The sequence below is a fragment of the Medicago truncatula genome, chromosome 7, assembly GCF_003473485.1.
Source record: "Medicago truncatula cultivar Jemalong A17 chromosome 7, MtrunA17r5.0-ANR, whole genome shotgun sequence".
Lineage (NCBI taxonomy): Eukaryota > Viridiplantae > Streptophyta > Magnoliopsida > Fabales > Fabaceae > Medicago > Medicago truncatula.
In genome coordinates this window covers 40204555-40229881 of record NC_053048.1, presented here as the reverse complement: position 1 = coordinate 40229881, position 25327 = coordinate 40204555, and the positions used below count along the sequence as shown (strand labels likewise).

The 25327-nt window shown below is 34.1% G+C and overlaps 5 protein-coding genes across 6 annotated transcripts; 3 read left to right on the top strand and 2 right to left on the bottom strand.

Annotated features, from left to right (window-relative positions):
- Positions 1-807: 807 nt before the first annotated feature.
- Positions 808-10373, bottom strand: LOC11440086 (nucleolar MIF4G domain-containing protein 1). 2 transcript variants are annotated; one of them, XM_003624628.4, is made up of 13 exons: positions 10204-10373; positions 10001-10098; positions 9075-9885; positions 8914-8981; positions 8142-8224; positions 7383-7482; positions 5761-5846; positions 5593-5675; positions 3952-4079; positions 3651-3743; positions 1949-2242; positions 1738-1860; positions 808-1433 (listed from the first exon to the last, which is right to left on the bottom strand). In XM_003624628.4, exons 1-13 carry the CDS (start codon positions 10205-10207, stop codon positions 1044-1046), a joined length of 2361 nt encoding a protein of 786 aa, XP_003624676.1. In that variant the 5' UTR covers positions 10208-10373; the 3' UTR covers positions 808-1043. The 2 variants fall into 2 exon arrangements, with proteins under 2 accessions (XP_003624676.1, XP_013449512.1); XM_013594058.3 differs by having other exon boundaries at positions 10001-10095.
- A 2605-nt stretch (positions 10374-12978) lies between these two features.
- On the top strand, positions 12979-13726 carry LOC11439548 (blue copper protein 1a-like). Its single transcript, XM_003624627.4, has 2 exons — positions 12979-13160; positions 13278-13726. Exons 1-2 carry the CDS (start codon positions 12995-12997, stop codon positions 13640-13642), a joined length of 531 nt encoding a protein of 176 aa, XP_003624675.1. The 5' UTR covers positions 12979-12994; the 3' UTR covers positions 13643-13726.
- A 1867-nt stretch (positions 13727-15593) lies between these two features.
- Positions 15594-17888, bottom strand: LOC120576862 (zinc finger BED domain-containing protein RICESLEEPER 1-like). Its single transcript, XM_039827441.1, has 2 exons — positions 16337-17888; positions 15594-16236 (listed from the first exon to the last, which is right to left on the bottom strand). The coding sequence occupies exons 1-2, from the start codon at positions 16748-16750 to the stop codon at positions 16198-16200; spliced, it is 453 nt and encodes a 150-aa protein (XP_039683375.1). The 5' UTR covers positions 16751-17888; the 3' UTR covers positions 15594-16197.
- A 3772-nt stretch (positions 17889-21660) lies between these two features.
- LOC11443123 (cysteine protease XCP2) lies at positions 21661-22758 on the top strand. Its single transcript, XM_003624624.4, has 3 exons — positions 21661-21881; positions 22146-22375; positions 22560-22758. The coding sequence occupies exons 1-3, from the start codon at positions 21777-21779 to the stop codon at positions 22603-22605; spliced, it is 381 nt and encodes a 126-aa protein (XP_003624672.3). The 5' UTR covers positions 21661-21776; the 3' UTR covers positions 22606-22758.
- Positions 22759-23006: 248 nt separating this feature from the next.
- LOC11442676 (blue copper protein 1a-like) lies at positions 23007-23945 on the top strand. The gene is made up of 2 exons (XM_003624623.3): positions 23007-23409; positions 23497-23945. Exons 1-2 carry the CDS (start codon positions 23163-23165, stop codon positions 23859-23861), a joined length of 612 nt encoding a protein of 203 aa, XP_003624671.2. The 5' UTR covers positions 23007-23162; the 3' UTR covers positions 23862-23945.
- The last annotated feature ends 1382 nt before the right edge of the window (positions 23946-25327 follow it).

Below are 25327 nucleotides of genomic sequence, written 5' to 3'. Positions count from 1 at the left end.
TACTAATTCATATGTTGTAGCCATTTTTAACTGAGGAGTTATATCCACTGTATTTATCATAAAAGGAATTCCGAAATTTGGACATGGATTTTGCTGTATGTCGGTGCAAGAAGCTAATCATTGTAGATCAAACAAAAAAACGGTCCATTCAAACCAAAATGAGACATATACTAACCTCTTGTCGGGGCTACAACTGTTTGAGGGGGTGTGTTCGTAGCATTCAAACCAAAATTTTAAAGCTTAAAGCTTGATTTTGTTATTCTGTATTATGTATAGAAATAAGTTAATTTATTTTTTAATAAGTATAAGACTTAATAATGCACTTTTGACCATCTTTCAAAAAAAATAAAAAATGCACTTTTGACCTCACAATTGTGGAATTTTTTTCAACTTTTTTTTTTTATTTATTTTTTTTATCAAGTTTGATATCTTGCGTTTTTCCGTCCCTTTATAATTTGGCAGTCCCTCCCCAAATTATACACCCTCCCTTAATTTAATATTTTTGAGCGATTTACTTTGCTACTTTCAACCGACATTCATTACAACTCTATTTGTTGAAAAAAATTATGAGAAATGATATTTGTACAACCATTTTTGTACAATTTTCTCTCTCATACTCACATTATCTTCTTATTCTCTCTTTCTTCCTTTTTCTCTCTCCATTGTTATTGATCAATGAAAAGAAAAAATAACAAGGTTGTCACAAAAGTTGTACTAAGAGATTGTTCAAATAACACTGCTCAAAAATTATACCCCTCTTCTAAATTTAAATGACACCACATTCCCTCTAATTTTTATTATATAACGTGTAAATTAAATAGATCAACATCTTTCACATACATAATAATAGAAAGGGTGTACATGTCATTGAAGAATATATGAAAGGAGATAGAATGCAGAAAATACTATTACAAAAATGCTTGTAAGGCCTATACCAAAGTAATTGTACAATTCCTACTGGTCATAACTCAAAAGGACATCCATAAGAATGATATAAATAGAAAATGATACAAGAAGCTCCAAAACTTGGTATTCTCCAAAATTTACTCTTGCATCAGGACTCCTTCTATGTTATTAAGGGCTCTTTTTACCAACTTAAATTTTTGAGATGCAGCTTTATTTGCTTTCACAATGTACTCCTTAATGAAAAACTCAATGCCTTGTCTAAAACCTTCAAGTTCAGGGGTCCCTGCTATACGTGTAAATATCTTCCACACCACGGTTTCAGGATATTCAAAAATGGCCTCAAACAGAATGCGGAAATGCATAATCCTTTTTGGGGTTAGCTGGGTGATATCACTGAGATCCACAGTTTTCAAAACTGCAAGGGAGAGAGTAAAAGAGGCAGCCATTTCAGCCACAAACTTTGCTAGGTGCATTGATCTCAAAAGAGCCATAGACTCCAGCTCCTTAAAGTGGTCCCATAGGCAAAACTGCAAATAAAAGGCAAAGGTATTATTATCATAATGTCAATTAAATCAAATTCCACTTTCAAGCCTTAGAAGGACTAGTTTGGCAATATTACAATGTGGGATCTTAACACACCCACTAACACCTAAGATTGTGACATGAAATGTTGACAAATGTGGATGGCCCAATAACAGAGATCTCAACACCATTTTCATACCCAGGACTAGACATATGTAATGTGAACAAATACAAGTGAACCAATAACAAATCTAGGATAGATTTTGAATTTTGATTACATCTAACCCATTCCTAAAGAAAAAAAATTACCTGTAGAGTAAACTTGTGATTTTTGTCATGCTCACACAACTTGGAAGCCAGCACTGTATAGTACTTGTTAAAAACTTTCTCTTGCAAGCAACACTCAACAAGAACCCGCATTATATCTCTGTCCTGAAGTACATGAACAAAAAATATATCACAACACGGAAGGCCTCATAATTCGAAGAAGACAGTACGAACCAGAGAAAAAGTGGCTGACCTGCTTGCCAGGTAGTTCCAATCTTAGAAGCTTTTCAAATGCATCAATATAGTCCTCCCCAGACATTATAATACAAAAGATTGCCCTTCTGGAATCTGTGTTCATCCTTTGAGCAGCAGCAAGCTGCAACATTCGTTGGGTTTCAGCCACATCTTTGTCTATTTTGTTGGCAACTTCTTCAACATTATCTGTTGCTGAAACCATATCTCCGGACAACCACCATTGGCCCTTCTTGTCAGGATCAAGTAACTTACTCCATGTAAGCCCTCTAATTGAAATATCATCAACTCTTAACTGGAAACAAAATTCAAATTAAGAATTTGAGGAAACATGAATGCTTTTTGATTAACAGAAAAAATCAAATAGCAATCTGATACAAGAATTTTCTTTTCAATAATACATTTACTAGTGTTTATAGGCTTATGAGAATGCAAGCGAAAGTGATAGAAAATCAGGGGAAAAAAAAGGAAAAACAGAGTTCGCAATGTTTTGTAAGAAAGGATACAAATGATTTTCTTACATAGAACTGTGAGTCACACTGTATATATAGCTCATAGTAACTGTAAAAGAATGTTATCAGAACACTTATTGATCCATAACTACCAGAAACTGTTAATAATGACAGAACTATGGTTAACTAACACAATGTATATATCACGCGCCAAGTAAAAAGACAAACGGCGGAAAAAGAATTTGAAGAAAGCTATTTGTTCTATTATATAGATTACAGTAACTGTAAGAGAATGTTCACAGAACGATTACTGATTCAGATCTACTAAAAGAAACTGTTAATAATAATAACAGAACTAACATAATGCATCGATCATGTTCCAAGTAAAAAGACAAACAACATAACAAGAATTTGAAGAAAGCAGTTTACAAGCTACTAGGCAAATAAAGTTAACACGTCATCTTTCAATAAGCAAACGACTTCAACAAGTCCTCGTTACTATTCCTAAATAAACCGTAGTATCTAAAGCTAGGATCTTCAATTATATATGTTTGAATAATTTCAGAAAATAAAATGCACGATTTGGTCTTATAAATAATATCATTTCCAACAAGGATCACAATCAGAGGAACTTCAGTTTCGTGCTGCCCAAGTAAGGTTCATTAATTTATTTTTTAGCACTGCATTAATGGTAGTATGCTAATCAAAGGAGAGATAATGCAAAAAAGAATGCCCTCTATCAGAAGAAAGTTGGAAATTAGATAAGTACTACCTACACAATACAACAGTTGGAGTAGCCGCTGGGCTATGATGCATAGGTGCGGGTATGGTATGCGTACCTAGTACCGGTGCTTACCAGGTACGGGTACTTCACCATTTTTGGAGTACCCATGTTTCAAAGCTGCTGGGTCATTGGCATTTGGAAGGTCATAAATTCGAGTTATGATGTAAATCCAAGGTATCACTGTTTAAATAGACCCATAACGGGTCCGACACTTCCCTGGACCCTAACATGGTAAGAGTTTTATAGCACCAGTACCAGTTAGGGAATTCCATGTTTTACGGTGTCATTTAAGTTTATTTAACGCATGTAGATGATCTCAGCTAATGAAAAAGGCTATGGTTGTTGGTTTGTAAGGAATTCCATTATATTTTGAAAATAAGCTATGGCGGAACATAACATGTAATATATCCACAGAAAGGAACTTGAATAATAAAAAATGCCATAAAACATGGATCAGAGAATAGGACCTTCTGTAGCCACTTTTTAATTCGAGGGTTAACCTCTTCTGCCTTCTTCTTGTTGTTCTTGATGTCATATATGGTTTCAAGCATGAACTCCATCTACAAGTATTACCAAGTAATCAGTGCTGAACTATGGGCAGAAAAACTAGAGGCAGTTTTCTGACGAGTAATGATAAAACAGTGTGTTTGGTTTTGTATTCAAAGTCTCCAAACCGTGGTTTGCAAAAGCTACAAGAGACAAGGTTTTGCCGAAGCCATGGTTTGGGACTTTCAAATGCAAAACAAAACATGCACTTTGCATGCTTACTCTTTTACTGTTATTCTTTTCAGGACCATCTCCAGAGGAAGCCTTCATCTTATTTGACGTGTCCTGAACATTAACAATGAATGTTTTCATGGCAGCGGGGTCATCAGCCCTTATTTTCATCCCACAACCTATATTTTTTGATAAAGCAACGGAATTGATTAAAAAGAAAAAAGAAAAGGTACAATACTGGGGGGACAAAGCCAAAACCCAATTAAACAAGAAAATAGACTAAAGCAGTTATGCATGCATCCTCCTGAATAAGCCTATAACCACTTCTAAAGAAGGAGAGACGAAAATCCCAACTAAAAGTGATTCAAGAACCACTTCCTCTGAGAAAAACAAACTAAGACTGGAACCTTATTACAATTTGCTGCTATTGTTGCTAAATGCAAGGTTCAGAGCTCTAAAAGCCAAACCCCTGCACTGATAGCAACAGCAGCCAAGTAATCATCCCACAACCTATGAAGACAAATACAATAAAAATAATCATGGTTTCCTATTTGAGCAAGCTCCTATGAGAAAAGTCTAAAAAAGTCATGCTACAGTATAATATTACATTGAACCCATCAACTTGAACAAAAAAGGGGATAATAGCAGTTCTATACAGCATCATGGGTCTTATGGCTATGCATATTACACGGAATCCATCAACTTGAACAGAAAAAGGGAGAAATAAAGGGGATAATAGCAGTTCTATACAGCATCACCAGTCTCATGGCTATGCATGCAGTAAACATGATAAAAATGTAAACATAGAGATGATATTAATAATCAACTGTGGAATTTATGTAAATAATGATGTATATAAGTACATTGCATTAATTGTCTTAGAATTTGAGCTAGGCTTAACTAACTTCAAAATCTAGCTCAAGGGGCAAGAACTAAGCATTCATCGAGCGCTATAAGGACAACATTGGTCACACCTGTAGTTGATGTGGAATCTCAACATACCCGTCACACCTATGATTAGACATATGGATTACGGACAAATATGAGGGCCCAATAAAAGATCTAGGATATGATTTGATATCTTAAGATTTTGGGCTAAACCTAACTCAACCCCAAAAGTTAGCTCAAGGAGCGAGGAGAGGATTGCCAAGTGCTTGATAAACCCTTGGATTCTGAGGCTAACCTAGCCAAGCTTGGTTAACCCTCTTAATGAACAATTCAAAAGTACACTTTACGACTGAAGCTATCCAATAGTTTTAAGTTAGCCAAACCCACCTGGGTTGGTTTGGTGGTATTGGTTTGGGACCTAGGAGTGTGGTCCTCCTTCAAGGTCTCAGATTCGATTCTCCCCGGTGTCAATTTATGTGGGCTAGTTTAGCTTCTTCAAATAAATAAAAAGTTTTAAGTTAGCCAAATGAACCCAAGTGCTTATTGAAATTTAAATTTGAATCGTTCAGTTCCTAAGTGTCAGAGCGGTCCGTCCAACCCAACAAAACAAACACTGTATGATATCAACGAAGTAGAAAATTCTTCTATAAAGGAAAATAGTCTTAGAATTTAGTAAATGATGATCCAGCAGTCAGCAGTTACAAATGAGGATTTGAAGGGAACTGCACGGGCTTCTATAATTTGGAATAAAGCAGAATGCAAACCAACCAAAACTGCAAGAGATTTATGAAGACAAAAACTTACTTTGCAACACAGTCAAAATAATAGCGACATCCACCTCAGTCAAACGCTTACTCAGCATGATTAGAAAGTCAAATATTAAATCACTGAAAAGCATCAAAAGAGATATTTATTAGGAAAGTATAGTTAAAATGTTATTATATAGTGCTTGGTGCATTACAATTTACCCACCTAGAACAAACTCCAAATATGCATAAATAAGATAAGAGAAGAGCAATATTCCGCAAGGAGAGATTGTCTTGTTTATGATACTCATCCTGCGAAGAAAACATATGAAGATTAAAATTTTGTAGTCTTCAGAACACTGCAGTGAAAGCAAATGATGATTTGGAGAAGAAACCAAAACCGACAAATGAAACAGATAATAAACAAATATGTTAAACTGGACTTAAATTTACTTTGTTATTTTGTTAAGGCTTAATACATCATTTAGTCCCATAACTTATTTTTGGTTTTCATTTTGGTCCTCTAACTATAAAGTGTCTCAATTTGGTCCCATAAGTCTTCCTCCGTTTACTAATGTGGTCTTTTCTGTTAGTTTTTAACCTTAACTGTCTAAGGTGAACCAACTTTGTAGGTGGTCTACCATGGACTTTATTAAAATTTGTAATTTTAACCGTTTGATATTTTTTTTAAATTAAGATTGTTGGATCATAGAGAGATCTATTTTAACTTATAATAAACCACAACCACCTAATTTTTGTCTTCATCTTCTTCCCCTACCAATCTTCTTCATCTGCATCTTAAACAAAACTTCAGAAAATTACAAAATTTCATAGCTTTTTTCCAGCAACTCCAACACAGCAAATTTTAGAAAATTACAAGACCCAGAAAATTACAAACACACACCAAACCTAATCAAAACAAAACCAACACAATAAGTGATGAATAAAATGCAGATAAACAGACTATGAATAAAATGAAAGAAGAATAAGTGATGGATTTGAAGAGAAATTCAAGGAGAGGGAGTTAAAAGCTTGGATTACAACAGAGCCTAAAAAACAGGCGTGACTGATAAAAAAAGAGGCGCAGGTCGCCACCCAAAACATAACCCAAATGCAAACAGCTGATGCCCATGGGAAGCAGAAAAGAAAAAACAAATTGATGGCCAAAAACAAAGGCCACAACCACACCTTCCCAGGCCAAAAACACACTGTCAGTACAACCAATAAAAGCCTTCCCCAAATATCAAATTTCCAGAACTTGAGTAACAACAACAACAACACAACACAATAAATTCGGTTCAAATCTGCTCTCCAACAACAACAACAACAACAACAACAAAATGGGTTAATGTTCATAAAAAAATGAGTTTAAATTGGAATTTGGAAGAGTTTAGATTAGATCCAAAAATGGGTTTAGATTGGAATTTGAAAGAATTGATGATGAAAGATTGAAAGAAGAAAACATGAACAAAGAGGGAGGAGAATGAACAAGAGAAGAGGAAGAAAGAAGAGGAAGAAGGGAACACGCAGAAGAGGAAGAAAGGAAATGAATTTTTTATTTCTATTTTGATTTTATTTTTAGGAAATTCAATAGAAGTAATCATATGTTGTAAGTCCATTGTATATTTGTGCGCTTACTAAATCCAGCCCTTGATCACTAATCTTAAATGACACGTGGACAAGGGGTTAACAGTTTTTGAAACAAACTAACGGAGAGGACCACATTAGTAAACGGAAGAAGACTTATGGGACTAATTGAGACACTTTATAGTTAAAGGACCAAAATGAAAACCAAAAATAAGTTAAAGGACCAAATGATGTATTAAGCCTTTTGTTAACGAGCTATACCTCAAAGCATTTGGCAAAGGAAGCCATAAACTTTGCACCAAAGTCAATACCAACCGTACAGGCCAACCCTGCAACAAACGCAGCAAATACAGCAGCATATCTGCAAAAGAAAAAATTGTCAGTTACAACAAGCACAACAACATAAAAAATCCAGAAAGCTAGACAATGAAACTTTACAGAAGTTGGGATTATGGATAAAAACAATATTCAAAGAAAGATCAAATAAAAAGAAAGCTAAGTGTCAAAGGACTACGCACTATTTTCTGAATGCCTATACAATCTTTACAAAAGGAACAACAGCCTCTACACTCAAGATCAATTGTTCTAAACAGAACCCTGCAGAAGTTTCAATTTCATCTATAGCTATTCAATCATTTCAAACACGCGTTTCTCAGACATGCTTTTTGAGCCACATTTTCCCTTCTCTTCTTTACAAAGAATATCCTCAATCTTTATTTTCCTTTGTTATCATTCCCACTCTTCCAGGTTGGAGAATCTCCATGCATCTAAGGTTTTAGGCTTAAACTAAACTAGACTAAATCCATAGACAATCAACTTTTTATGGTCTAACCATGTCTTGTCTCATTATTTGTCTACAACTAAATTTGATTAAGTATCTTAGTCTATTTAATGGCTATCCATAATCATCATCACAATGGTTCAATAGTTTGCTTCGAAACATAGAAAACAAAATATTACAGACTTAGCAAGTTTGCATAGGGAGGTCTGAGTAAAACAGGAAGGCAAAAAAATCCTTACTGTTTATTGCCACGGGGGCCTCCAGAACAGGATGCTAAAGTCTCCTCAATCATAATCTGTGAAGCAACACTACGAGCAACAGACTGCAAAGAAATTACATCATAGAAGTGTGTGTTAAAACTCCAGAGAAACAATCTGTTTTTATTTCACATAAACAACAAGGAATTGAAAAAGTTACAAGAGATAGGCATATATCAAACATTGAAAGTTGGCATCTAAATATGTCAAGGCCACAAAGTGAGCAGTCAGACTAGAAGCTATTTGAACAATTATTTCAACATCCATTTCCATTAATTATTATGACCTTATTATATAATTCAATTTGAAGCATAAAAACGTGGAGGTGCAACAACACGAATTAGTATGGACACCAATTCTTCACATAGGATAACAGATTTGTATTTATTTTTTTTGGTAATCTTTTATTTAACTATTTTAATTCATAATCATAAGATACATCAATTTTTCGCCTCAGAAGAACATCAACCTCCATGGCAGGGTTAGCTAAAGGTCTTGAGTTTAACCCTTTACCACTGAACATATTCAAATTTGAGAAGGCAAACTAGGTTGAGTTCCTTCTTCCTGATTGATCACTTTACTTTCATTAATGGGCACATATAATATAAAAATACGGCCTTTTATTGTAAATTGGAAAAGGTTGGCACGTTTCATTGTAAAAAAATGAGCAGGAATCTAAAAATTAACAAAAGAGTAATGTTTCGTGGAATAAAATGAAAATCCAGCCGTTAAAAAAATTGTAGAAGTGGCATACCTGAAAGATCAAGGACAATTCTCCAGTAATTGACTCAACATTTGATTCAGAAATCCTGTTAAGAAGGCCTGAAGAAACAAGTTCAAATCAAAAGACAAACAATTAATGACGCACACAGAGTTAGAAATACAAAATCAAAACAAAGTCTCCCCCCTTCCTACCTCGTACACGTCTTCGAATTTGAGTATGCTCTTCAGGTTCATTGCCAGCACGACCTCTCAAGTGAGGCGCTATATATTTTCCTATCACTTTCTTCTCAGAAACATCAGCAGCAACATCCCCCGATGTCACATCCGCTCCACTCGATTCCACAGGCTTATCTATGCAAACAGCATAATCCTCCGCACCATCTTCCTGCTCTTGAATCGACAATTTTCTTTTCTTATCCTTCTTCTTCTTCCTAGAAGTTCCACTATCGGGAACTTCTTCAAATACTGCATCTTGAATACGAGCTTCCACAGGTCCCTCGGTTTCCATCTCTTCTTTCGACAACTTACGCTTCTTACTCGACGAACTCTTCTTCGTCTTCCTACTCGGTAATTCATCACTATCAAAACCCTCCATATCTCCGAATAAATCATCAGCAGACGGCATTCCTTCAAACAACATGTTCAATCCATCATCAAACCCTCTCAATTTTCCCTCTTTTACCTTAAGTTTTTTCGATAGTTTTCTTTCCAATTCCAAATCCATCTGGGCAGCCATCGATATATCCGACAAACCCATCTCAACCCTGTTTTTCTTCTTGGAACTTTTCTGAGAACCCTTCTTCACTTTCCTCACAACAGGGGCATCAATTTCATCTTCTGACAATGCACATTCTTCAGATGCCTCTTTTTTATTAGAGGAAGATTTCGACCTTTTCACAACTTGTGTTTCATTAATGAGACTAGGAATAACTGGTTGGTCCAATTTGGTTTCAGATTTTAACTCAGGAATTTGATTGTTAGTTCTTTTTATAGCTTCAGATTTCTAAAGAATAAAATAAATAAAGTTATGTCATAGCTGTGGACATAAACAGAAAAGAAAACAAAGAGTTGAATTGAGTAAAAGGGGTATGTATAGAGAGAGAGAGAGAGTTAGTTACCTGGTGGTGTTGAAGCCAGGATTGATATTTAGATGCATTCTTCGCTAAACGGGATTCTTTTCTTCGTTCTCGGCGTGATTTTTCTGCGGTTTGTTCTACTGAAACATAATTAAAAATAAGATTTTTAACGCAAAACATGAAGAAGAATAAAGTAAAATTTTTTATTTTGGTATTTGACTGAGATAGAGAAAAGGGTTACTTACCCATATTTCCAGCTTAGATTCAGAGCTTGAATGGGAAGAGAGTGGCGGAGGAGGCGGCCAACCGGCAACGACAAGGGTTCTTTAGAAGGTGGGGGGCAGGGAGATTTCAGGGACAAAGGGTTTAGCAGAGTTGTAGAGAAGGATTTTTTTTTTCCTAGTTGCCTACCGGCTAAGAGAAGGAATTTTTTTAGTAGTTTATTATTAGGTGACAACTAGGCTACCTATGAAAGAATGATGGACAATTTACCCAAACCAATACACATAAGCACATATTCATGAACTATCTTGACCCCACAAATAAATTGTTCATTTTTATTGGTTGGTGGGTAAATTATCCACCATTCTTCATAGGTAATTTAGAAAAAAAACTTATTATTATTATTATTTTTTGTCTATTAAACTTCTTTTTTTTTTTTTTCCGAGAGATTTGGGTAATAAGTGTTTTCAATTAGGTACTGCATAATAATGTCCGGGTACAAACCCTCACCACCACGAAAAAGTAGTTAATTTTGTAGAAAAATTATCCAATTCAAAGTACACAACAACCTATAGTTTAATTTTGGATGGTTTTATTTACATCAATTTTTTTATTTTTATTTTCTTTATATAAAGTTGAAGTGAGTTGGGTTTCAAAAGTTTATCGGAGTTAGAAGAAAATAACAAATGTTAGCATAGACCATTTATTATAGATGTCATCACACTAATAACTTGAGTTGATTCTACATTTTTAAAGACATGTGATAGCTCCTAACCTGTGAAGCCCGGATACGAGATACGATACAGCATCGATATGGAAAAATTTCAAAAATCAAGATACGATACGGCTGTGATACGTTAATAAAATAATTTATATAATTAAATGTGCAATATAATTATAACCATTTTTTTTAATATGCAAATATATTAACAAACAAAAGAAACCAGTCATATCTCTAAAAAAAATAAAAAAAAATCAGTCGTCATAGACTCGTAGCATATCAACATAAATATAAATTATACCGACGATTAAGAGAATGATGATTAGTCGATTACATACACAATATATACCAAAAAGAGCATCATCAGTGCTATATTATATCCAAAATGAACATTGTTAGTGTTATACTATATCGATCCAAAAAAGAAGCACTATATCCATAAAAGAACACATAAGTACTCAAGAGTTAAGTTTTTTTAGTCAACATTAATTGGGAAATATCGGGGCAAGTATCGGTGTAGGATAATTATCGAATACTCTTCTAATAAGTATTGGGAAGTATCAGCTAATTATTTTTTTAAAAAATAAAATTTAATCTTCGGATACTTTCCTGATACGTATCGAGAAGTATCTGACATATATCAGTGCAGGATACGCAGGGGATACGATACGTCATCCATTTTGAAATATCGGGGCTTCACATCTCCCAACCAATTTTATCATTCGCTAAATTTAAAAAATTACAAATGTTTTTCTTTCTTGAATTTTGAAAATATATACTTTCAAACAAAAAACTGTAATTCGAGAAGTATACTAAAGTCACTTTTTCATAGCAACAATAGAAGCTCTCTTCTTCAATGACCGGAGAATGGAGACCCATGGAGCTCTCAATGTACAAAATTTGATTAAAAGAGCTGGGCAAAAATCTCACGGTGATTATTTAACTATTTTAAAATTACATATTATTTAATTATTTAAGCTTTCTATTTTTTTTGAAAAGTATTGTCAAATATTGTATTTGAAATAGTTATCACAACTCATGTCTTTACAAAGAGTTAACATTTTATTAGTATTGTTCTAAACTGAACTTTGGACCACATCGTTGACTCAATACATAACGGCCCAATAACATATAATCCACACTAGATTACGGACTACATATGAATACATTACGATCCGGTATACACTAGATCAAATAATATGTATGTACATGAGTGTGTATTTAATTTCATACATAGAAGCTGTCCGGACATATTTAATAGAGTTTTTAAAGACTCTAAAACCGATCTATTTAAATAAATAGGATTTATGAAAACTTTTAGCCTAATCTTTATACTAAACGAGTTAAACCAATCTAAGCTCTAAATATGTCACCATAGATCCTCTTGACCAATATGACCTATTAAAGAGTTTAGAGGTGGAATATGAAAGTACGGTGATTCCAGATCATATTGACACCATGAATGAGATGTACTTCAAGAATACATAAGTAATTTACATCCTTATGATTATCAATAGGCCAGAGAATTTCCTTTAATTCTATAAGGAGAGTATTTCTTGATTCGAAGCTTATAATTTGTCTTATGAATGTTGAAATAAGACTTTTAGTAGCATTCCTACAAAGCAAATTTAAACTTCCTGCAACAGTGAAATTTAGGCAAATACTATTCGGGTTTTTAAATCTTTCAAACAAAAAACCATTCAGGTTTTAAAACATAAATAAAAAACTTAATACAAAAAAATAAAATTACTTTCAATTACATGCATTGGACAGGAGAAGCAACATATGAACATATTAGAACAGGAGAAGGGGTCAAGCCTCATGACTATTGCATGCATTGGATCTATTACCTTACCTCAACATTATTTTCTATTACAATACTACGTACGTTATTTCTTATCAAGTCTGCATGCAATATTATATTTGTGGTTAAATCAAATTAATATTCAAATTCTGCCAAGCCGTCCATAGCCGTTTGTTGCAATCCCCCCTCACCCTGATATTTTATGTGTATATATATATATATCTGTATTTAATCTCTTATAGAAAGTAACCAAATTAAACAAAGAAAGAGCAATACTAGTACTTCATACATGGCTCTTTCTCGTGCTCTTTTTCTCTTTGCTCTCATTGCTTCCATCTTCTCAACCATGGCCGTGGCAAAAGATTTTGTAGTTGGAGATGAAAAGGGTTGGACTACTTTGTTTGATTACCAAACTTGGACCGCAAACAAGGTCTTTCGTCTCGGGGACACACTCAGTAAGCTCATTTCCATTTGTATATTCTTTCGTTATCTCTAATTTTCATTTTTTTTATTGTATCATTATGTCTATGAATATAATTATTTTTTTGCTAAGATATTGAATTAATTTGCAGCATTCAATTATGTTGGTGGCAAAGACAATGTTGTGAGAGTGAATGGAAGTGACTTCAAGAGTTGCTCAGTTCCTTTGACAGCACCTGTGTTAACCAGTGGGCAAGACAAAATTATAATTACAACCTATGGGAGAAGATGGTACATTTCAAGTGTTACCGATCACTGCGAAAATGGACAAAAGCTTTTCATAACTGTGCAGCCAAAACAAGATGGTTGGTCTCCAGTACCTTCACCTTCTCCATCACCATCACTTGACCTGGTGACACCTGAAGCACCGCCTTCGAATGCACCATGGCCTGCTAGTAGCGTTCCCCGTCGATCCCTGCTGCCAAAGAAGCTTTTCCAAATATTTAACAGAGATTGATAGCTGTTTAAGATTGGATGTTAACCGATCATGTGTGATGTTTCAAGGAGAGGCTGTTTTTTTCCCAGTTAGTTATTACTAATAATTAGCCCCCTTCATTATTATTTATTTAGTTTGTTTACATTGGTGAATGTAATATCATTTTGTTATTTATGATTAATAAAACCCATGAGAGGCATTGAGATTATTTGCTGATGGATAATATGTCAGTTCAACTTACTCTGAAATTGTTTACATAGTAAAAGTGTAAAACCATACAATCAAGTGCTAGAGGTTGAAGTGGAAAGGTAGCATGAAGTAGTTAGGTCTAACTAAGGGTTTATGTGGAAATTATAACAACATTTTGTTGGATACATGAGACTGCAATCACATTTATTTATCATATCAAAGTATCATTGATAATAAGGTTTTTTTTTACACGTATTTTATTTACACGTGCATCTAATCAAATTATATTGGAATGTCATTTTTATGAGTTAGCTCCAAAACTATCTCCATAAATATTTATGTGACATGATTTGATTGGATGCATGTGCAAAATAATTTAACACTATCGGTACATATAAATTAAGTTATGATAACAATATGTTCCCAAATTTTCTCAAAAGAAATAATTTGTTCCTAAATGAAGAGAAAAAAAGTAGCTAAAATATGGCTTTCATATGCACACTATATGAGCAACAATGATATTTGTACACCCTAAGGCTCTGTTTGAATTTACGCAACAGAACAGAGCGGAGCAGAATGTAAAGGAACGGAATGGAGTGGAACGGAACCGATATTCCATTCCACCGTTTGGAAATTTTATGATGTAATGGAATAATATTTCCATTCCATTATTTGGAAAGTGGACGGAATAGAACAAATTATAATTTTTATTCCATTATTACCCCTATTTAAAACCACTATTATTTTGTAAAATATATCATTACTAAAAAATTATCTTCAATAATTCAACTACCCAAACAAAAGCTCCTAGATCATCCCAAAGAGGAGCTCGTAGGATTGCTGTCACCAAAAATTAATTGCACTCACCTCACCTCCATGAGAATAAGAATGGAATAAGAAAGCAAGAAAAAGGTCCACTACATATACAAACAAAGTATGAAAATAAGAACTCAAACTCGCTGTGTGTATAGAAAGCAAGAAAAATAACTCAAACTCGTTGGGCATAAAAAAAAAAGGTCCACTACACATACAGAGCAATGCACGAACATAAAAGCAAAGAAGAAAGACACATACTGATTGAAAAAACGAAGTATTTGAGAAGAAGAGCATATTTGAGAGGAAAAGGAAATAGTAATGATAAAATAAAATAGGGGTAAAAAGGTAATATTTAAATTATAATGCTCCATTCTATTCCATGCCAGCACCCCAAATTGGGGGAATGGAAAATTGGGGTTAAGATCCTCTCCATTTGCTAAAATAAATTGAGTTTTGCAATTTGGAGAGAGATAGACACAAAAGAATAGATGGTGGGTCCAACCACTAAGTGGGTCCCATCATCATTAATTATTTTTTATTTTTTTCAAAATTTTGTGTGTTTATATCTCTCCAAATGGTAGAAATGGAGAAGGACATAAATGAAGAGGATTTTGACCCGGAAAGTTGAAGGATTAGATGGTATGGGATGGAATGTGTTTCATTGTATTTAAGGTTGGGAATAGGTAAGGCCAAGCCAGACTTTGAAAGGACTGAGCCTGACCTACGAAAAATTATACAAGCCTAAGCCTAGCCTATGGCCTATCATAGACCGTTTTTCTTGGCCTGACCTGACCTATTAAAAAGCCTGTCTTGGCCTGAAAGCCTAATTTGAAGCCTATTTAACATTATGGTCATCAAATAGTTCATTTTACATACTAAATAGGCTAAACAGGCCTTAAAACCTATTTTACTAAAAACAAATTTTAACAACATAACAAGCTGTTTAAAAGCCTATAACAACAAAACAACAAATCACAATGAATTTAGAGCTAATAATAATAATCTTTCGTTAGTACTCATCAATGTTTATCAACCATTTGAGTACAATTCACCAAAAAATAGAAAATAATATGATTTCATAAAGTGCTTGATATGAGAAAACAAAAAAAGAAATGAGTGATAAAGTGACACTCATTAGTCATAGACTCATAGTCACATGGTCTTAGTCAAAACTCAAGTGTAGCAAAAGTCAGCATGTTAACATATCACTCATAGTCAAACTCCATGTACATAGACCACCCAAAAAACCAAAATGATATCAAATCTTCAAGGTGTAGCAAAAGTCAGCATAATTCAACATATCACACAAGTCAACAAATCACTCATCAGCTTCATGTACACAAACCAGCCCAAAAAACCAAAATGATATCAAATCTTCAAGGTGTAGCAAAAGTCAGCATAATTCAACAAATCACTCATCAACTTCATGTACACAAACCAGCCCAAAAAACCAAAATGATATCAAATCTTCAAGGTGTAGTAAAAGTCAGCATAATTCAACATATCACACAACTCAACAAATCACTCATCAGCTTCATGTACACAAACCAGCCCAAAAAACCAAAATGATATCAAATCTTCAAGTTGATTTGTATCTCATCTTTATCAACCTTGGGAACCAAAAGAAAAAAAATACTTTAGTTATTGGACTAAACAATACCATATGAATATATGAATAAATATTAGTAAAATATCATGACAAATAATAACCTTTGATTTGTTCTTCACATCATACTTATGACGGAACCAATCACCACCACAAATGAGAGCTTCAACAGATTCTTCATTTAATCTAGAGCGAAATTCATCGATAACTCTACCTCCAACACTGAATGTGGACTCGGATGCAACAGTTGAGATTGGAATAGCTAGTATATTAGCAGCCATCTTAGACAAGATCGTATACTTCATGCTGTTGTTCCTCCACCAGTCCAAAGCACTAAAGGATTCAGAGTTAGGAACAACATGAACACCTTGATCAAGATAATCTTGCAATTCTGACTTCGTGGGAGAAATGGCTTCTTGCTCCCGAATGGTTTGTAACAAGTCATCAATTCCAGTGGCATTTTTAACATTTGTTTGAGAGGAAGATGGATTATCACAATCCAAATTAACAACATGCATCAAATAAGACTCTTCCAAAGATAAGGCCACATACTCATCATATAATAATTCCAAGGAACGCCTAACCTTCTCTATATTCTCATCATAAACTTCCTTCGATTAATATATCTTGGAAAAACATATACAAACACTGTGAAATTTGCACCTAGGATCCAAAATACTAGCTATAGCCATCAACAAATTACACTCCCCCCAGTATTTGTCAAACTTCTTTTTCATTGGTTTTGCCACGTCAATACCACGTCTTGGTGCAGGCACTTTCACAAAACTCAAAACTTTTTTCTGAAGATTCCATCTCGCATCAATGAAACGTCACCATATATTCAACCACTTAATGGCTAGATTTCCACATATTTGTTGTTAAACTAATCTTGCTCACACTTTCCAACTGTTTCTTTAAGATTTTTTTTCTCATTCTCGAATAGTTTCAAACAATCACTTCTTGTTGTTTTATGAGTAACCTTGCGAAACTCAGGATTTGAATATTCAAATGCCCACATCCAAACATCATCCTCAACAACATTAAAAGGATATTCATGAACCATTACAGTAGTTGCAATTATTTCCATCATCCTTTCATTAGAGTATCCAACACCAGAAGTAAGAAAGGGGTTACCTGAACTCACACGCTTAAATGGAATAGCAGCTTGTCTCTTTTCAGTAGCATCTTGCAATTTCTTGGCTGTGCAACTTACAAGATGTCGTTTTGTTTGACTCGTGCTGGATCCCACCGTCCCAGTAGTATATTGTGCTTTGTAGTGTTTACAAACATCTCTAAACACACCTTTAGTAATTTCCTTTTCATCGAAATTTTTTCAAATTACACTTGTTTTTTTTTCCTCTTTCTCCCAACAATTGGTTCAACTTGAGTTTCTTCTTCTTGGGTTGCATTTGCTTCTGCTTGAGTTGTGTTTGCTCCTGCTTGAGTTGGTTCTTCATTTGCTTGAGAAGACATTTGGTGTACATGGTAAAAACATTAATGAAAATGTGTTATATTAAGTAGAAAACTATTAATCAATTTTATTAGTTTCTGCTTATTGCTTTGTATATCAAAAGGAATATGATCAAAAATTTGATTACCCGTCTATCTTCCTAATATTAGAAGCTCTACTATGACAAAAAAAAATTTAAGTATGACATAATTACATGATTATATTTCTATTTCTATGCAAGCATGGAAATAACAAGAACAAACGCTATAAAAAGGGGAAAAATTTACTATCTGAGACAATGAAAAAAATCCAATAAAAACAGAAACCCAATATCAGAAAAATCTCAAAGATTCAATCTTTAGCTGAAAAAATGAAGTTCCAATCCAAATAACGAATATAAGAAGAACATTATGAAGAGATAAAAAAAAAACAAAAGAAAAGAAAGAAGAAAAGGTAGCAGCGATTCAAAATGCAGCAGCAGCGGCGACGGCAGTAGAAGCCATTCAAACCTGATACGGCGGCGGCGGTGATAAGGTAGCAGCGGCAGCGATAAGGTAGTAGCGATTCAAAAGGCAGCAGCAGCGATTCAAGAGAATCCAAAGGAATGGAAATTGGGAATGATTTTAAATGGGAATTGGGAAATAGAGTTTGTGAGTTTGTCGTTTCGTTTATTTTGGCTGACAATGGGAATTGGAAATGATTTTTTGTTGATATATATTAATATAATAATAATTAGGCCTATTAGGCTTAACTTATGGGTATAAATAGGCCGGCCTATCAGGCTTAACATGCTTTTTTAAAAGCCTAAGCCTGACCTATTTTATCAAATAGGCTTTTTAAAAAGTCTTAACCTGGCTTTTTTAATAAATAGGCCAGGCTTAAACAGGCCAGGTCGTAGGCCCCTGTAGGCCGACCTAGCCTATTCCCAACCCTAATAGTATTCCATTCTATTCCACTCCATTCACTTTTTGCTGGTCCAAACAATGGAACATAATTAGTTACCACTCCATTCCATCACATACCATCAATCCAAACATATTAAGATGTATATACAACATGTAGTGTCCAAAAAATATTTTTCTTAACGAAAATGATCTAGGAAATTGCAGTACTCTCTCCGGTCACATTTATAAGCAATTTTTGCTTTTTTAGGTTCATTAAATTACAGTACTTAAAACTCACAAAGGATCTGATGATAAAACTTACCATTGTGTTTTTGAGGAAGAAGACAAAGAAGCTAAAGTTGGAATTTCATTTCGAGAGTAATCTTATGGCAATAGTAGGAGAAGCATTGAAATCAAATATAATAACTATTGGCCATCTTGTTCTTCCGGTTTCAAAACAATTGCTCTTTCTTTTCACACTTATTGAAAAGAAAATCTTCAATTATAAAATGAAGTCTTATGTTCCAGATTCCAAACCTTTCAATCCCTTTGATCACACATAGATTTGATCTTCAACCTTTATTTTTCTTTCCTTTTTTCCCTGATTTTTTTGTCACTAAAACCCTTTAATAGTTTGGGGTACTTCTTAAAGTTTTGAATTTTTCTGGATTTCTGTTTGCAAAGAGGTTTGTTTATGTTAACTGGCGAAACCCACCCATTCACCCAGAAAACCTTTAAACCCGTCATCCACCGTAACCGATGTCTCAAAAGGACGGGGAGGGGTGATGTATTATCACCCATAGTTTCAGTTGGATTTGGACTTTGGGTCTGAAATCCGACTGAACTTACCGATTGTCCTGCCCTACACACATGTTTCATGTCCTCTATTGAATCTACTTTAACTGTTTTTTCTAGGGCGAAGTGAGAAGTTAGGAAAATATCTTGGATAAACTGGAATTCTATTTGTTCTAAACAGGAGAATGGTGGTTTGGGCGTTCGGCGGTTGAGGGAGTTTAACATGACATTGCTAGGTAAATGATGTTGTAGGTTGAAGGAGAAGCCTAAGAGTCTGTGGCATAGAGTCTTGGCAGCTAGGTATCAGGAGGAAGGGGGAAACATTTGCAAAGATGTTAAAGGAGGTTCGGACTGGTGGAATAATTTAATTAGCACTAGAAATGGTGTCGGTGTGGGGGTAGGAAAGTGGTTTGATGACAACTGTGGGTGTGAGGTGTGAGACGCAGTTTCAACATTATTTTTGTGGGATCATTGGTTAGACATGGGGGTTTTGAAGGTTGGATTCAATCGTCTTTTTAATTTTTGCGATAATTTAGAGGATGTAGATCATATTAAAATAATGTAGATCTTTAAGTTGGGGTAGGGTGGTGAGGCTTGGAAATGGAGGAGGGTGTTGTGGGCATGCGAGGAGGATTTGTTGTGGAGTGTCGTTCCTTGTTAAATTATGTTTTGTTTTGTAGGAAAATGTGAACGATAGGTGGCTTTGGTATTTGCATGTTACAAAAAAAATATAATGACATGAGTGCCTACAATTTTCTAATATCAACGGATTATCAAATTATTGATGAATATGCTCCATTAATTTGGCATAAGGAGGTTCCTCTGAAAGTTTGTCTCTTCGTGTGGCAGTTACTCCGTAATAAAATTCTGTCATTTGTAATAAAATTCTGACAAATGACAACCTTATTAGGCGAGGTGTGCTCACAATTATTGATCAACTTTGTGTTGGAGGGTTTGATAATTTAGTGGATGTAGATCATATTTTTTCTTCATTGTGATTTTTCTTGTCAAATTCGAAATGTTGTTTACGACTGGTTCAACTTTATCTTGGTCATTCCGTCTCATTTTTTAGATCATTTGATTCATTTTGTTGCCTTGGGAGGCTATTCTAAAAATTTACACGTGGTTCTTCAATTGTTTTGGTTCTCGACCGTTTCATGTCTTACATCACTTAATTGACAAAATTAAAATTCAATCTTTTTAGTGGTTAGAGGTGAATTATGTCAACTTAACTTTCAACTACCGTACATGTTGGTTGAACCCTCTTTTGCGTTTGGGTTGAGCTGTGTATTTTCGGTTTTTTTTTTTTGGGTATTTTTCACCCTTCATTGATGTAACTGTTACTTACTTTTTTTCTTCTTTACTCTTCTCCGGCATTCCTGTGTGGAGAAGGTAGAGTTGCTCGTTTTATATAATTTCATTTTAACTTCTTAAAAAAAAACCATGTTTGTTGTTAAGTACTTAATGATTTCGACTAATAAAAGAATAAATAGTAGAGTAAGTTTTGGAAACAGATCGGTGTTGAAAACTTTGTTGAAAATATGGGGCAACTTTCATGTTGGCTTTCTCAAGAAGTTCTATGACAATTGACATAAGCTCACAAACTTACCTTACATCAATGCCAATCAATGTTTGTGTTCAAATCAACACATTGTGAAATCCTTATTGTATCAACATATCATTGACATATATTTTTTTCACTAGAGAATTTGTTTTTTTTTCTTTTCCATCAATTTTTTCTTGGTCAAACTTTTCAATGCTTGAAGAATTTGACATGTTGCAGTTGTATCCATACGTAAGTTGTAAGTTGTGCATCATGTAGGTGACCAGAAAACGATAAGTGAGTCACAATGAACAACTTAAGCATCAAGTCTTTTCAAGCCAAAACTTATTGAAAACAACCCTTTTACGGTATTGTTTTTTTTTTTTTTTTTTCCTTCTAACGTGGAAGATCAGACAATATTGCAATCATATAACATAGTAAGAAATGAATATTTCTAGATCAAATTAAAGCTCTGATATTAAATGTTGAGAAAAACAACATTATATAAAAATGTGAATTATTGAACAAAAAAAAAGTGAATTAAGCATGTGCATAAAAAAGAAATAAAATCACATAAATATAACTAAATAAGATATACATTATTTTCCCTTAAAAAAAGATATACATTATTTCTTTCAAAAAAAGGTATACATTATTTTCTTGGCGAAGAAGTTTTTCTTTTTTGTTGATGTATTTCTTGGGGAAGAAGTTTTGGATTTTGAAAGCAGTTTACACTTTATAAATTGAAATATTATTAGAGCTATATTGCTTGTGAAATCGTAAAACCTCAATCGTGCCTTCAATATCTCTCATCAATCTTCCCACCACCTGTTTAATTCCTCAAAGTTTGCAAATCAATTTTGCGTGACACAATGGAAATAATCAAACAAAGAATGGAAGCAACTAAATTGCGAGCCTCTGATCTTCAAGAACTGCTTGTCTCCCGGTTTCAAGAACGGTTTTATCCCCAATATCAGGTTCGCCACAAATATCTTTAGTTTCTCTCACAATAATGTTTTGAAAAATTTGTATATATTGTTTGTTTTAAATATTTCTATAGCATCGTGATTTTTATATTACGGAGAATTGTAGTCAAATACCCAATGCAACCTAGATTGTTGTCGAACTGTTGTTTTAGCTACATAAAAAACCAATATATCCTAACCTAGATTGTGACCGTAGACTTTTATTAAGAACGCTGCGCTCGTTCTCTATCTAATAGTTGTGATCGTTAATAACAGGCTACTTATGAAAACTTTGAAGATTGGTGTAAGGAATATAACAGAACATACTCTTCAGAGAAAGAGAAGCACTACAGGTTCAAAGTGTTTAAGAAAAGGTATGCAACGGTCACCCGACACAATCAAATCGGAAATTCTGGTTCTGAACTCAGCCTCAATGATTTCGCTGATCTATCCTGGGTTGAACTTGCTCAACTTAGGGAAGGACGTCCATCACCAATGATTTTAGGGTAATTGTTCTAAAGAGTATATGTTGAGTAATTGTGCAATAAGGTCTACATGGTTGTGAGTTTACTCACAATCATGATTTGGACCTTGCTATTTTATTTATGCTAGTTAAATAAATCATGTATTCAAAATTGCTTGCTTGCTTACTAGTATATTTTGTTCTTGTTTTTTCACTGTGCCTTGCAGGATGAAATATTATATGGATTGCAGGAAGAAATATTTTGGCTATTAAGATGAAAAAAGCGATCTTGGAAAATGCAACATCCTAATATTGGTTATAGGTTTATGGATCATTATTATTAAGCAAGCATTATATTTCAGTTTATGAATTTATAAATAAGTGTGGTGTGGAATTGGTTGTTAACCAGTCAAGTTATCTTATGAATTTTGAATGTTAGTATCTTAATATGTTAATTGTTATTTTGTTACTTTTTTTTTTTATTGTCGGGACTTGAATGCTGAACCTTTAACTACTCAATATGAATAAAAAAACTTAATACGAACAAAATAAAAAATAAAATTGCTATATTTATCTACGAGAAGCAACATATGAACAAGAGAAGGTTCAAGCTTCATGGCTATTGCAAAAATTGAAACTATTACCGTACCTCAACATTATTTCCAATTACAATATTACGTTATTTCTTATCTTAGTCTAAATACGATATTATAATTTGTAGTTAAATCAAATTAATATTCAAATTCTTGTAACCAAAAAAATAAATTAATATTCAAATTCTGCCAAGCCGTCCTTAGCCGTTTGTGACAATCCCCTTGCCCTGAAATTATATGTGTATATATACCCGTATTCAATCTCTTATATTAAGTAACAAAATTAAACAAAGAAAGAGCAATACTAGTACTTCAACTATGGCTCTTTCTCGTGCTCTTTTCCTCTTTGCTTTCATTGCTACTATCTTCTCAACCATGGCTGTGGCAAAAGATTTTGTAGTTGGTGATGAAAAGGGTTGGACTACTTTGTTTGATTACCAAACTTGGACCGCAAACAAGGTCTTTCGTCTCGGGGACACACTCAGTAAGCTCATTTCCATTTGTATATTCTTTCATTATCTCTAATTTCATTGCTAAGAAAAACTAAAATTGGTGATTAATTTCATTGCAGCATTCAATTATGTTGGTGGCAAAGACAATGTTGTGAGAGTGAATGGAAGTGACTTCAAGAGTTGCTCAGTTCCTTTGACAGCACCTGTGTTAACCAGTGGGCAAGACAAAATTATAATTACAACCTATGGGAGAAGATGGTACATTTCAAGTGTTACCGATCACTGCGAAAATGGACAAAAGCTTTTCATAACTGTGCAGCCAAAACAAGATGGTTGGTCTCCAGTACCTTCACCTTCTCCATCACCATCACTTGACCTGGTGACACCTGAAGCACCGCCTTCGAATGCACCATGGCCTGCTAGTAGCGTTCCCCGTCGATCCCTGCTGCCAAAGAAGCTTTTCCAAATATTTAACAGAGATTGATAGCTGTTTAAGATTGGATGTTAACCGATCATGTGTGATGTTTCAAGGAGAGGCTGTTTTTTTCCCAGTTAGTTATTACTAATAATTAGCCCCCTTCATTATTATTTATTTAGTTTGTTTACATTGGTGAATGTAATATCATTTTGTTATTTATGATTAATAAAACCCATGAGAGGCATTGAGATTATTTGCTGATGGATAATATGTCACTTCAACTTACTCTGAAATTGTTTATATGGTGAAACCATATACAATGAATTGCTAGAGCTAGCTAGAGCTGAAGTAGAGAGTAGCTTGATGTCGTGAATTAAGGGTTTATGTGGAAAATTATTGCAATATTTTGTTGGATACATGAGACTGCAATCACATTTATTTATCATATCAAAGCATCATTCTTAAGTCATATCTAAGTATTAATCATAAGATTTTTTTACACGTACATCTAATTCAAAGCCACACTACAATGTCATTTTTATAGGTTAAGTACTAAAATGTTTAAGTAATATGATTTGTTTGGGCGTATGTGTAAAATATTTTTACACTATCAGTAAATACAAATTAAATTATGGGTTAACAGTGCTTTACCCCCCGTAATATTGGTCATTTCCGGTTTTCCCCTGTAAATTTTTTTGTTTAGTTTCCATCCTTGTAATTTGAAGATTTCTGGTTTTGGACCTTCATGAATTTTGATTGTACAAAATAGATGATATGGTACAGGAGTAAACCGAAATTTGCTCAAATTAGCAAGGGGGTAAATCGAAATTTTCTCAAATTACAGGGGGTAAACCGAAATTTGAAGATTTTACAGGGGGCGAAATTTGTCATGAAGGTCCAAAACCAAAAAATTTACAAATTACAAGGAAGGAAACTAAACAAAAAATTTTACAGTGGGAAAACCGGAAATGACATATATTACAGGGGGTAAAACATTATTAACTCTTAAATTATTGGAGTTTAGCTTGGGATCTTGGAGTTTCCCACTTGGGTAGGCATGTTGTTGGCTTGGGATTTTTGGAGTTTGCTCCTCCTAAAGATTTCATGTTCGATTCTCCCCATTGCCATTGAATGGGTTAGTTTAGCCTCTTCATTTTTTATTTATCTATAAGGCAAAAGCAAAATGACAGCAAAAAAGAGGCTTTGAACTAAGTTGGTATCCTACTCAAATCTTTTGTCAAGTGCTCATAAATATGATTAAAAAGGGAAAAAAATGCATAAAAACTGGAGGACATAAACCTCACCCAGTGAAACCACACAATAGTGCAAGTCGACCCCAAACAGGTGATAAAAATTAAAACAACACAAAAGTGTATCAACCTCTAATTAATCCTAAAACTAACTAAAGGTCTTCGATGCGGTGATTGAACCCTCTGTCAACACGGAGGCGGTTCATGTACCTTCAACTCCCTACAACAATAGCAGCAAGTTAAACGACCCTTTCGAGCCGCACAATCCAAATCACACAAAGT

Excerpts from the sequence above, each read along its gene's own strand:
- LOC11442676 (XM_003624623.3), top strand. The coding sequence starts at position 23,163 with ATGTGTATATATACCCGTATTCAATCTCTTATATTAAGTAACAAAATT. Across the intron at positions 23,410-23,496 it reads TCGTCTCGGGGACACACTCA|CATTCAATTATGTTGGTGGC; the intron begins GTAAGCTCATTT and ends ATTTCATTGCAG.
- LOC11439548 (XM_003624627.4), top strand. The coding sequence starts at position 12,995 with ATGGCTCTTTCTCGTGCTCTTTTTCTCTTTGCTCTCATTGCTTCCATC. Across the intron at positions 13,161-13,277 it reads TCGTCTCGGGGACACACTCA|CATTCAATTATGTTGGTGGC; the intron begins GTAAGCTCATTT and ends ATTAATTTGCAG.
- LOC11440086 (XM_003624628.4), bottom strand. Across the intron at positions 9,886-10,000 it reads CCTGGCTTCAACACCACCAG|AAATCTGAAGCTATAAAAAG; the intron begins GTAACTAACTCT and ends TTTATTCTTTAG. Across the intron at positions 7,483-8,141 it reads GGCCCCCGTGGCAATAAACA|ATATGCTGCTGTATTTGCTG; the intron begins GTAAGGATTTTT and ends TTTCTTTTGCAG.
- LOC120576862 (XM_039827441.1), bottom strand. The coding sequence starts at position 16,750 with ATGCATGTTGTTAATTTGGATTGTGATAATCCATCTTCCTCTCAAACA. Across the intron at positions 16,237-16,336 it reads ATGTGAAGAACAAATCAAAG|GTTGATAAAGATGAGATACA; the intron begins GTTATTATTTGT and ends TTGGTTCCCAAG.
- LOC11443123 (XM_003624624.4), top strand. The coding sequence starts at position 21,777 with ATGGAAATAATCAAACAAAGAATGGAAGCAACTAAATTGCGAGCCTCT. Across the intron at positions 21,882-22,145 it reads GGTTTTATCCCCAATATCAG|GCTACTTATGAAAACTTTGA; the intron begins GTTCGCCACAAA and ends CGTTAATAACAG. Across the intron at positions 22,376-22,559 it reads CCATCACCAATGATTTTAGG|GATGAAATATTATATGGATT; the intron begins GTAATTGTTCTA and ends TGTGCCTTGCAG.